At 42.2% G+C, this 12,008-nt stretch overlaps 1 protein-coding gene and 1 long non-coding RNA gene across 6 annotated transcripts in view; one reads left to right on the top strand and one right to left on the bottom strand.

Annotated features, from left to right (window-relative positions):
• The window catches only part of ALPK1 (alpha kinase 1), a 124,485-nt gene that overhangs the window by 21,971 nt on the left and 90,506 nt on the right, over positions 1-12,008 (bottom strand). For all 5 annotated transcript variants that reach the window (XM_081484883.1, XM_081484859.1, XM_081484870.1 and 2 more), the window contains one exon: positions 1,321-1,519. In XM_081484883.1, coding sequence (XP_081341009.1) covers positions 1,321-1,519 — 199 coding nt within the window. The remainder of the gene's footprint in view (positions 1-1,320; positions 1,520-12,008) is intronic.
• LOC145504165 (uncharacterized) lies at positions 1,443-10,240 on the top strand. The gene is made up of 4 exons (XR_014052140.1): positions 1,443-1,659; positions 2,527-2,648; positions 5,388-5,440; positions 8,791-10,240. It is a non-coding gene; the product is annotated as an uncharacterized LOC145504165 (long non-coding RNA).

Raw genomic sequence — 12,008 nt, 5'->3', positions numbered from 1 at the left:
TATAAAACATGCCCTCTGTTCCAAGTTCTGTTTAATGAGAACAAACATTAGAACACTGCCTGCCCACACCCAGCCCTCATTTTTTGGTGCCACCGCCCCCTCACCATAGAACGTTCTGCTGACACATCATTCCATCTGATGCTGTCAGGAGGAATATTAGCGGTTAGGTTTCTCTCATACCTTAAAGATGATAAACCCCAAACATTATAAAAATGTCCCCGATTATGGACATTTGAAGTAAGACTTTTTTTCCCTAAGTTCAACTCTGTTGATGTAGTTACTTTAGAAAACTATATAATAAGACCCGAGTACAATTTACACACAGCTGCAAGACCTTGAGAGTGAATGAGCTTGGGCTTTTGTAAAGTTAGCCTCCACAAGCCCATTTCTCTCATGTCCTTTTATCTCTGCCCCTCTCTGTATTCAGCAACTGTCTCATTCTGAACAGTTCCTTTTCAAAGGAAATGAAGTAGTTAAAAGATATTTTAATCTCTTCAAGTCCAGAGTTATTAAAACAATAGCAATAGCTAAACCTAGTTTTAAAAATAAGCCAGTTCTGTTTCTGGGAGAGCAACTTGTATTCTATTTCTGTCCTTTACTCTTTCACTCTTGGAAATGAGTACAGCAGGCTACAGGTTTCTAAACCTTATGGTTATCAGTAATTTAAATAATTCAAGAATTCTATGGCAGTGAACTTTGCTGTAACACAGAGCAGGCCCCTGCCCCCACCAGCACTCCTCTACAGTACAGCCTCAGTTAGAATGTCAGCCTCATTTTTCATTTCATTCAAAGTGACAGAAGGAAAAAAAAAAGATACTTTAAGGCCTAATCAGGTACTGTACCGGTGCTCCTAGTGATGGAAAAAAAATCTCAAATTACTTCAGTGGGTTTGTCAGCTCTATTGTTAGCATAGTCAAGTGGCCCTACAGAAAGGAGACAGGAGAGCGAAGAGAAAATAGTAGAATTCTAATCTTCTTTTTAAAGGCTCTTGGTCAGAAGTATAGCAATTCAGATACCCCTGTTTGAAAGCAGCGGGACAGATTTGTTAGACGACAAAAGCTCCAATTAGTATTTTCCACCCCCTTTCACAATTTTCTCTATTGCTTTTGGCTCTTTTTTTTATGCCAGGGCCTTTGTGCTGGCAAGAGGCGGGTGGAAGGGCGCCGCGGCAGGCAGGCCGGCGGGAGCGCGGGAGGCTGCAAAGGGAGGCCCGCGGGCCGCGGTTCCCGTCGTCCCCGCGAAAGTCAAGGAGCCCCGAGGGCAGACGAGCCCCGGAAGGGACGCCTCCGGGACAAGGGGGGCCCGCCGGAGGAAGCCTACCTGCATGCATCGAGATTCGGGCCTGGCGGATGACCACCTGCGGGGCGATGGGCGTGGCGGGCTGCAGCCTGTGCAGCGCTTTGGCGACCTGCAGGAGCTGGCCCGAGACGTCGAGCCCGTACAGGAAACGGTCGCTCAGGAACACGATGGCGGCGGCCGTGGCGCAGTCCCGGGCGAGGATGGAGGCTTTCAGGGACGCCTGGGGGAACATCCACCGGACACCATCAACAGGACAGAAAGAGCGCCCGGCAGAAAAGAGAGCAGTCTTGGTACCAGGCTAGTCTTCTAGGTGTTATGATCAAAAGAAGAACAACAAAACCTAAGCTAGGAGAGGAAACGGTAGGCGACTGAACCAAAAGACAGTCACCATCATCGTCGTCATCCCAATTCATTTGTGGGATAAAATATTTTTTATTCCATTTTCTCTATTACATTTCTAAAATTATACAGGTGATAAATGCATATATCCTGTTATTAAAAATCCAAACAATACCAAGTCAAAATTAAATGTGGCCCTTTGTTTCTCGATTCCTTACCTTATTTTCGCCCTGCCTCCCACCAAATTCATTCTTTTTCTTCCTGATAACGGTTTCTCAGAGATCTTTCCAGAACTTCCTCTACCCTTTTATGTATATTTAGACATTAATCGATTCCTTGCGGTGCCTTACTTTCTTCCTCCCTTTCTCCTTTTCTCCCCTTTTTCTTTCTTCTCTTATTTCTCGCCCTTTCTTTTCCTTCCTTTCCTTCCTGAATGAAATGACACGAGACATACTGTTGTGCTACTTGGTTTCTTCCGTCATCATAGCATCTAGAATAGCTTTCCACATCAGTTCATAACACCCTGGCTTCATTTATTGCCTACATTTTAATTAATAAGAAATACAGAATTCTAGGTAGTATTTTATATTTATATGATCATGTTTAGTTAATGAATAAAATAAGAAAAGAAACAGACATGAAAGTATAACAAAGAGTGAGAAATAGAGATTTAAATGAGGCAAACTTTTATGTAAAAACACCATATTCAGGGCTTTTAAGGTATTATACTGTGAGTGAAAGTCACTCAGTCATGTCTGACTCTTTGCAACCCCATGGACCATACAGTCCATGGAATTCTCCAGGCCAGAATACTGGAGTGGGTAGCCTTTCTCTCCTCTGGGGGACCTTCCCAACCCAGGGATCTGACCCAGGTTTCCCTCATTGCAGGCAGATTCTTTACCAGCTGAGCCACAGGGGAAGCCCAGGAATACTGGAGTGGGCAGCCTATCCCTTCTCCAGAGGATCTTCAGCCAGATTCTTTACCAACTGAGCTATCAAGGAAGCCTAAGGTATTATACTAAAGGCATTATTATACTAAAGACATTAAAAGTCATACAGCTGACAACATAAATGAATTTACCACCCATTTGCTAAACTAAATCAAGTAGAATGTTTTCTGGGCTTGTTAGTTCACATATGAAGCCTAGAAAGCATAAGCATTGCCCATTTTCCTACCACAATCTTTTTATACAAACACTGCTTTCTTTATCACATAAGTACTAGCATTTATTGGGCAAAACTAGGTACCAGGCACAGTGCTAAGAGCTTTATATGTATTAATTTATTTAATCGTCACCAAAAAAAATCCTAAGAGGCAGATTCTATTTACTTAATTGTCAAAATCAGTATTTTAATCATCCAATTGAATTATTCCTCCCATTCTGACTCCTAAAATCCTACTGGGTTGGCCAAAAGGTTCGTTTGGATTTTTCCAGAACATCTTATGGAAAACCCAAATGAACCTTTTGGCCAACTCAATATTTCTTTTAATTTATACCTTGCTACCAAGAACCACTACCATAATCCTTCTCTTTTCAAACTAATGCATTCTTGTTAAGGCTTTTAACCTATTACTGTGATTTTTTAAGTTTAAAAAGTGATAATGTGCTCTTGTGTTTGTCCTTTTGTTCTTAGCTGATCACTATTGAAATTGTGATATTAATAGTAATACCAATTGTTAGGGGGAGTATCTCTTCTCTCCTTTTGATGTTTCCTTCCACGTTCAGGGAGCTCAGTTACTGTAGCACCCCTGGCCTCTTTCTACTTATGCTGCCCCAGGAGAGGTGGACGATTTTGATTGGTAAACTTGGGAAGGAACTGGGCATGCATTGCTTAGCTCCTCAATTTTTTCTTTTGGGATCAGAGTGTCTTAAGGAAACAGGGATTCTTCTTTGCTCTTCTATGTCATGCCTTATCTAGAAAACCACCCTATATGGGGTGTTCTGCTTGGCTCAGTAATTTCTGTGACTGAATAGGGAAGTCAACATAATTCTGGAGTTCATCTAGCAGAACCCCTTGCCCTAAAACCTAGCTGTATCTTCCAAGTTAGCCTTTGTCAGAATTAAAGGTAATATTTAATCTCTTGTCTCCCTAACTCTTTTGTTTTATTTCTTAGTTTGCTCTAGGAGGGTAAGAGAGGTGTTATTTATTGGATCTGCCCAAAGACCCCAATGTTAATCATTACCTAACACACCATGTGTGCTGTATGCTAAGTCGCTTCAGTCGTGTCCGAAACCTCTGTGACTCTTTGTGTCCAAGGGATTCTCCAGGCAAGAATACTAGAGTGCCCTCATCCAGGGGATCTTTCCCACCCAGGGATCGAACCTGCATCTCTTTAGGTCTCCTGCATAGGCAGGCAGGTTCTTTATCACGAGTGCCATCTGGGAAGTCCCCCTAACACACCATAACCCTTTCTAAAGGAAACTGCTCTGCCCACAGCTCCTGCCTTTGAAGCAGCAACGTTTTTTTGTTGACCTTGATCCCCTCTCCCCATCTTACCACCAGCTGAAGGCTAACCTAAGTGTACCTACCTCATACCTAGCCCATGACTCTGTGGCCTGGATTGGAAAATGAATTTATCAATCTAAACTAAGAAACATAGAATTTTCCAGTTGCTGCAGTATAATATGAAGCAGAGAGTAGAGTTTAGCTAAGCTACATTTATGTATAACACCCACGTGAAGATCCAAGAATGTGACTGTGAATCCAGATCCACATTTTCACCAATGCCATTATTAGAGTTACAGGCTTCCTTTATCATCCCATGTGTATCTTCATAATAAGGTACACCCTATTCTATGAATTTGCTTGTGTGAGCCTCTGTTTAACTCAACCAAAAATGCCTAACTAAAACTGAAATGCTCAAAACTTCTATTGAGGATTGTTAAATCAACCATCAATCTGAAAAACACAAGTTTTAAAATGAAATCAGTCATTTGACATTTGTAAAACATAAATTTAAAGATAGAAAAGGAAATTGCTGATTTTATGTATGCCCAGCTCTGTTTCATACAGAGTCTCTGATCAAGAGTCCTCTCTATGCTAGGTGCACAACAATACGGCCCTTGGGTTTGCAACCTCAGCTACTATCTGCAGAACGTGCAGCGTCTGCCACTGCCAGGCTCTCTTAAACCATTCTTTGAAACAGCAATCCTATTCCTGTCACCCTGCTCTTGACCCTGTGAAGGGTACTCAGCAAGCCACAGTGAGCCCCTTCTCTTTGAGGTGCATGCCTGATATTTAGTTTTGCTCTTCATTCTCATAGGTGTCTCACTTCAGTTTTCTGGGTCAGAGTACCTACGTGGGATGCAATGTTTAGAGGCAGGTCTGTTCTCCAGGGCTGATTCTCCTCCCTTTCCTCCTTGACAATAATGGTTTCCATCTTTGTAATACCATATAGTTTATGAAAAACGTTCACACAAATGATTTCATTTGTATTTATAGTAACTACAAAATCTAAGTAAGGTAAGGAAAGGGAGACTGAGAGGTTGACTTTCCAAAGTTACAAAGTTAAAAGGGTCAGGGTCAGGCAGGAAGGAACTTAAGTCTCTATCACTTTTATTTTTTTCCTTTTCTGTTGTGGTAAAAAGCACAGAACATAAAATTTACCGTCTTAGCTTTTTTTAAGTATGGCATTCAGTAGTGTTAAATGTATTTATATTGTTGTAAATTAGATCTTCAGAACTTTTTTATCTTGCAAATATGAAACACAATACACATTAAACAAACCCTTTCTCCCTTCTCTCTAGCCCCTGGTAACCACCGTTTTACTTTCTGTTTCTATGAATTTCACTCTTCTAAGGTATGTCATACTAGTGAATCATGCAGATTTTTGTCTTTCTGTGCCTGGCTTACTTGACTTAGCATAAAGTCTTAACGGTTCATCCGTGTTGTAGCATGTGACAAAATTTCCTTCCTTTAAAATGTTGTATGGAATATAACAAAATATACCAATTTTTGTTTATCCATTCATCTGTCAGTGGACATTTGAGTTGCTTCCATTTCTTGACTATTGTGAATAGTACTGCTATGAACATGGGTGTGCAAATATCTCTTTGAGGCCCTGCTTTCAGTTCTTTCAGATATATACCAAGAAGTGGGATAGCTGGATTAAATGGTAGTTATATTTTTAATTTTTTGAGGAGCTGCCATACTGTTTTCCATAGAATTTATACCATTTTACAGCGCCGCCAACAGTGCACAGAGTTTACACCATTTTACAGCACCGCCAACAGTGCACCGAGTTTACACCATTTTACAACACCGCCAACATGCACAGAGTTTACACCATTTTACAATACCACCAACAGTGCACAGAGTTTACACCATTTTACAGCACTGCCAACAGTGCACTGAGTTTACACCATTTTACAACACCGCCAACATGCACAGAGTTTATATCATTTTACAGCACCGCCAACAGTGCACCGAGTTTACACCATTTTACAACACCGCCAACAGTGCACCGAGTTTACGCCATTTTACAGCACCGCCAATGGTGCACAGAGTTTACACCATTTTACAACACCGCCAACGGTGCACAGAGTTTACACCATTTTACAATACCACCAACAGTGCACAGAGTTTACACCATTTTACAATACCACCAACAGTGCACAGAGTTTACACCATTTTACACCACCGCCAACAGTGCACAGAGTTGACACCATTTTACAATACTGCCAACAGTGCACAGAGTTTACACCATTTTACAGCACTGCCAACAGTGCACTGAGTTTACACCATTTTACAACACCGCCAACATGCACAGAGTTTATATCATTTTACAGCACCGCCAACAGTGCACCGAGTTTACACCATTTTACAACACCGCCAACAGTGCACCGAGTTTACGCCATTTTACAGCACCGCCAATGGTGCACAGAGTTTACACCATTTTACAACACCGCCAACAGTGCACCGAGTTTACGCCATTTTACAGCACCGCCAACGGTGCACAGAGTTTACACCATTTTACAATACCGCCAACAGTGCACAGAGTTTACACCATTTTACAATACCACCAACAGTGCACAGAGTTTACACCATTTTACACCACCACCAACAGTGCACAGAGTTGACACCATTTTACAATACTGCCAACAGTGCACAGAGTTTACACCATTTTACAGCACTGCCAACAGTGCACAGAGTTTACATCATTTTACAGCACTGCCAACAGTGCACCGAGTTTACACCATTTTACAACACCGCCAACATGCACAGAGTTTACACCATTTTACAATACCGCCAACAGTGCACAGAGTTTACACCATTTTACAATACCACCAACAGTGCACAGAGTTTACACCATTTTACCACACCACCAACATGCACAGAGTTTACACCATTTTACAATACTGCCAACAGTGCACAGAGTTTACACCATTTTACAATACCGCCAACAGTGCACAGAGTTTACACCATTTTACAATACCACCAACAGTGCACAGAGTTTACACCATTTTACAATACCACCAACAGTGCACAGAGTTTACACCATTTTACAGCACTGCCAACAGTGCACAGAGTTGACACCATTTTACAATACTGCCAACAGTGTACAGAGTTTACACCATTTCACCACACCACCAACAGTGCACAGAGTTTACACCATTTCACCACACTACCAACATGGACAGAGTTCCAGTTTCTTCACAGCCTCAGCTAATACTTGAGGAACTCAAGTCTCTTGAGGGTCAGTCTTTCTCCTGCTTTCCCCCTGTGTCTGATCAAGGTGATCTGGGCAGGGCCTAATCCGCACAGGAATCTGGGTCTTTGGAGCTAGGGCTGAACTCGTCACTTACTGGGTTCAAACAGTGGTTCTTAGGAAGCGGTATCCTGTATTATGATAAAAAAAATTTCTAAGAAAAAAAGAAAAACAGGGGCAAATAAAAACAAATCCCAATTGAAAAGAGTGTTGTTGTTATGTATTTTAAAATAAGGGAAAGAAAACTTTCCAGGAAATGACCTTTAATTTCAGTATTTTAAACCTCTCTAGTGAAAGCTGGTACGTACCATGAGACCAAATGATAATTTGGTGATTAACTGGAGATTATTCCAACTGGGCATTCCTTACACAGCTGAAAGGGTGCTCTGTGAGTCTAGTGAGGTGGCCTTCCCGAGTTGAGGAGATGGAGCTTCTAAGAGTCTATGGAAGATAAGGTGGCCAGAGTTCACAGAGCAAAGTACCAGAAGGAGAGAGCTGCACAAAGAAAGACATCCAGAGATCTGCAGGAAGTCCCCTTAATCTTTAGCAGAACCCTACTGATCAGCTCATGTTTGGAAAGACACCACCCAAGGCTGGGGAAAGAACCACTTGATTGGAACAGAGGAAACGATCCCCAAGCCTCATGTAGTTTGTGTTTCTGCCAGCCAGAGTAGGAAATTATGTCATTCACAGGGCATGGGGTAGGATGTTCAGAAGTGTAATGCTTCAGTAGTGAGACACTCTGAAAGTTTAGAAGCAAGCTTGAAATGGATCAAACTATTTCCTAACTTGACTGAGTTCCAGGAAAAAGTTCAAGAATATTTACAGGCACACAAAGAATCTGCCATATTATAAGGTAAAATTTATAATGCCTAGAATCCAGTCAAAAATCAGCAGGCATGAAAGAAGCCTATACTAAAGAGGAAAAGAAATCAATAGAAGTTGAACCCCAAATGACACTTAAAACTGTATTTCTTAAGTTCAAGAAGATACAGTAAAAATTAGGTGGAGTTAGGAACATCAGAGAGATAAAAATGATCCAAATCCACTTGTAGGGATGAAAAATGTCTGAGATGAAACCCTAAGTTTATCTGGATTGTGTCCAAGGTCTTCCATTCATTTGCCATGGCAAGTTACTCAACCTCTCTGAGTCTCAGTTGCTTCATCTGTGACATGCGGATAATATCTATTTTTAGTGCTGTTTGAGAATTAGAAGAAATGTGGGCCAAATGTTCAGCACAGAGCCTGGCACATTATGGGTGCTTAGTAAATGAAGGGGAACAAAATAGGGAAGAGAACTTAGTTCCTGTGCTCCCATTCCCCTGTATGACAAAATAGCAACAAGCAAAGATAGACTCCTAAAATAAATGTCAGTGGAATTTTCAATAGAGCAAAAAGGAAATAACAGATCATTCCTATAACAGCTCTATGGTTTATTTCAGAAAATGGTGAAGCCTCTTTGCCCTAAGGAGTGATGTTACTAGAAACTGAGAAAAGAAAAGAAAGAAAAGGAAAATGAGCAGGCTCCACGGCAGTTGGTGAAGGAAAGCTGGTGCTTGAAAGGCAGCTTTCTCAGCATGCACGTGCGAGCTGCTTTTGGCTGTGGCCAATGGAGGAATCCCTCCCGAGCACCTGTAAAGGATGCTGCAAACACCCTATTCTGCATCCTGCGTGAACACGCCATATATTTGAGCAGAGAACATTGCCTCATCTATTTTTCCCCCTTCTACTCTTAATAGTTTGGAGCACAAAAGCCTGAGAGAGGGTGACCTGCCAGACAAAGGCCCTTTGAGTTCCTTGGAAAAGTAGACTTGGAGGAGGATGGAAGGAATCCAAGTGGCCCTATTATTTCCACTTGCACTAATTAGACATTTTTCTGTCAGCTATTGAGCACTGCTGAGAGGCCAAACTCTCTGAATTCATTTCTAAAGTGTTTACAGAAGTTTGCATCTGTTTGTGTCTCTTCAGGAGGAAAATAAGCACTTCAATAGCATTGTGGAAAATCTAAACGAAGCATCCTATTCTGGAGGGCCTGGCGTCCCCACAGCTGCATAATTTAACTCCCGTTCAGGGCCCGAACCTCTCGCATCTCTCTCCAAAACCTAACGATGCAAAATGCAGAGAAAGTCAACTCAGGAGACTCTTTTCTTTCTTGCCTTTCCTCTCCCTCCTTTGAAACGGCGGCCTGCTGTGCATCACATACAGATTTGGGTGGGTATCATGCTTGCCGTCCCGCTCTCGTGTTTCTACCAGCACTCTGAGAAATTAATACCCACTTTCATTTGCTGCCAAGTGAGGGGATAGTAAATTCCTCAGCAGCAAAGCCGAATACATCACCATCCTGGGAATCTCCCCCAAGTGTCTGCCCGGGGAGCACTCTGACTTCAGAAGGGGAGGAATGAAAGGAGGCCCCGGGTGTGTGGTAGGGAAAGACGCTGAAGAGAAAGTTTCCCTACATGGCAAAATGTGCCTGGGTTATGCACAATTAGATTAACATGAAAGAGAGTCCCTTTCCCTCCCCCACTCCCCAAAAAAGAAAGAAAAAGAAAACAACACAAAAACCCTAACCCACTGACTACGTGGCAGTGCCTTTGAAATGCATATTGGTCTACATGGTATTTGATTCAGAGTTCTTTTTGTTTGGGTTTTTAGGCCCACGACTGACCTGCCATCACAGAGGGCTCAAAAATAAAATCTTTTAAGATGGTGTCACAGTAACAGAATTTTAGTGATGGAACCAATATAGCATAACTCAAGATTTTTTTAAAAAAGAAATTCTATTCCTTTATCTTTGCTCAGAGGCTGACTTAAGAGAAAGCTTGTCCAAATAGCCACTAAATTGTGTTTTTCTTGTTGAGTGAACCTGTTTAAATGAAAATATATGGACACAGATAAGGCAGTGTGTATGCTGGATTTCTAAAGATAGGCTTACAAATGTGCACACACACATACCCTACATTTTTTTACATCTGTTTTCAGGATAGGAAATATGGGGTTCTAATTGAGTTTGTGGTACAAAGGGAACTTCACGACGAGGGAGCTGAGTCAGGTGGTAAAGGAATTAAACTCCACAATGAGATTTCAATACACAGATGATTGAAAAAATGCTAAAGAGCCTGTTGTAAGGGCTTTTGCTGAACAGCAGCAAGGAAAAGTGTGTGCTGTTTTCATAGTTCCTTGCATTAACGCTAGCCCCTCCCAATGCTGAGCATCAAGTTTGGGTCCCAGCTATGGGTTCAAAGCCGTGATGTGTTCACAGCAATGACAATGGCAGCTGTTCTCAAGGGGGGCTGGGTGAGGGGACTCAGAACCAAAGCCATCTGGCATTGCAATTGGCAGGCGCAGTGTAAAGGGAAATTACTGCTGCATAGCAAATTGGGAGGTAGGAAAAAGGCAGGGGAAAGGGAGAGGGGGAAATGTCCTGAGGTGAGGAATTAGCAGAATAAACAAATGAAAAGTGATTGACGCCTACATAGTTATGTGTCAACAATAAAGCAGAGTAAGAGTCAACTGATCCAACCGGACTCCTCAAGGTCAAGGGAAGCCCAAGCACAAATGCTCCATGTTTGTCCACCCACTGAACCGGGAAGAGGAGGAGGAGGGGAAAAACCTGAACTTTCCTACAGTTTATGCTCAGGGCTTATTAATATTTCATCAATATTTCCTTCATTTTACCAGTGGAACATGCAGATTCAAGCACTTTCAGAAAACAGTTATTGATATCACCTTTTTCTTGATCCCAATACCTGAAGATAATATTTTGGATCATCTACCCCTGCTTTCTTACCCTCCCTCTCACACATCTACTGTGAATGGAATTGGGTTGTCTGTTGAAAGAAAAAGAACGCAATATCAAAATAGATCCACCAGGATCCTGGTGAAGCTCATGGCCCCTGAGTACCATGGACCTGCACCTGTCTTCTGGATTCCAGGTTGCTATGGCCACAATGACTCCAGTCATCATTCTTGGTGATTTCAGCATCCATACTGATGATTTACACCGCACACATGATTTACCCTGGTCTCTCTTGCCTCCTTATCTCCAGTGAGCTTGCTCTACACTCAACTTTAGTCACTCTCATGGTCAGAACTTGCCATTTGATTTTCTGATCTTTATCTCCTATTCTCCCAGTTTTCTTCCTGGATAGCCCAAACTTTGGTGATTGTGCAACACTTTGGGGGTATCCACACTGTCTGCTAACCCTACTGGTTTGTTTGTTTGCTTGGCTATGCCATCAGTCCCTCATGTCCTCACTTGCCTCTTTAAATTCCATGGTGCATCAACATAACAGCTTTTTAATAAGCATTCTTGACTTCTTTGCCACTTTCTACTTCTGCCATATTTGTCTGGCAATTCTAATCATGTTTACTGTTAAGGGAAAATGTTGGCCTCATATTAGAATCACCTAAGGAGGCTTTTTAAAAATCTAGATGCCCAGATGACACCCTTGGCCTGTTAAATCAGAATCTCTGGACGTGTGCCCAGGCATCAGTTGCTCCTTACAATGCCCAGGTGATACCAACGATCCCCAGGTGATTCCAATGATTCCAGCTTTGAAACCACCTGTCCTTGACCTTTAGCCTCTTTCCCTACCCTTCACTCCCTCCTCCCTGATAGGAGTGGAGTGAGTTTTCTAATGGGAATGGCATAGCAGGCTCA

The sequence above is a fragment of the Giraffa tippelskirchi genome, chromosome 1 (assembly GCF_054371585.1).
Source record: "Giraffa tippelskirchi isolate mGirTip1 chromosome 1, T2T-mGirTip1v1.2.pri, whole genome shotgun sequence".
Taxonomy (NCBI): domain Eukaryota; kingdom Metazoa; phylum Chordata; class Mammalia; order Artiodactyla; family Giraffidae; genus Giraffa; species Giraffa tippelskirchi.
The sequence above is the reverse complement of the archived record's forward strand: the minus strand, read 5'-3'. Positions and strand labels throughout refer to the sequence as shown.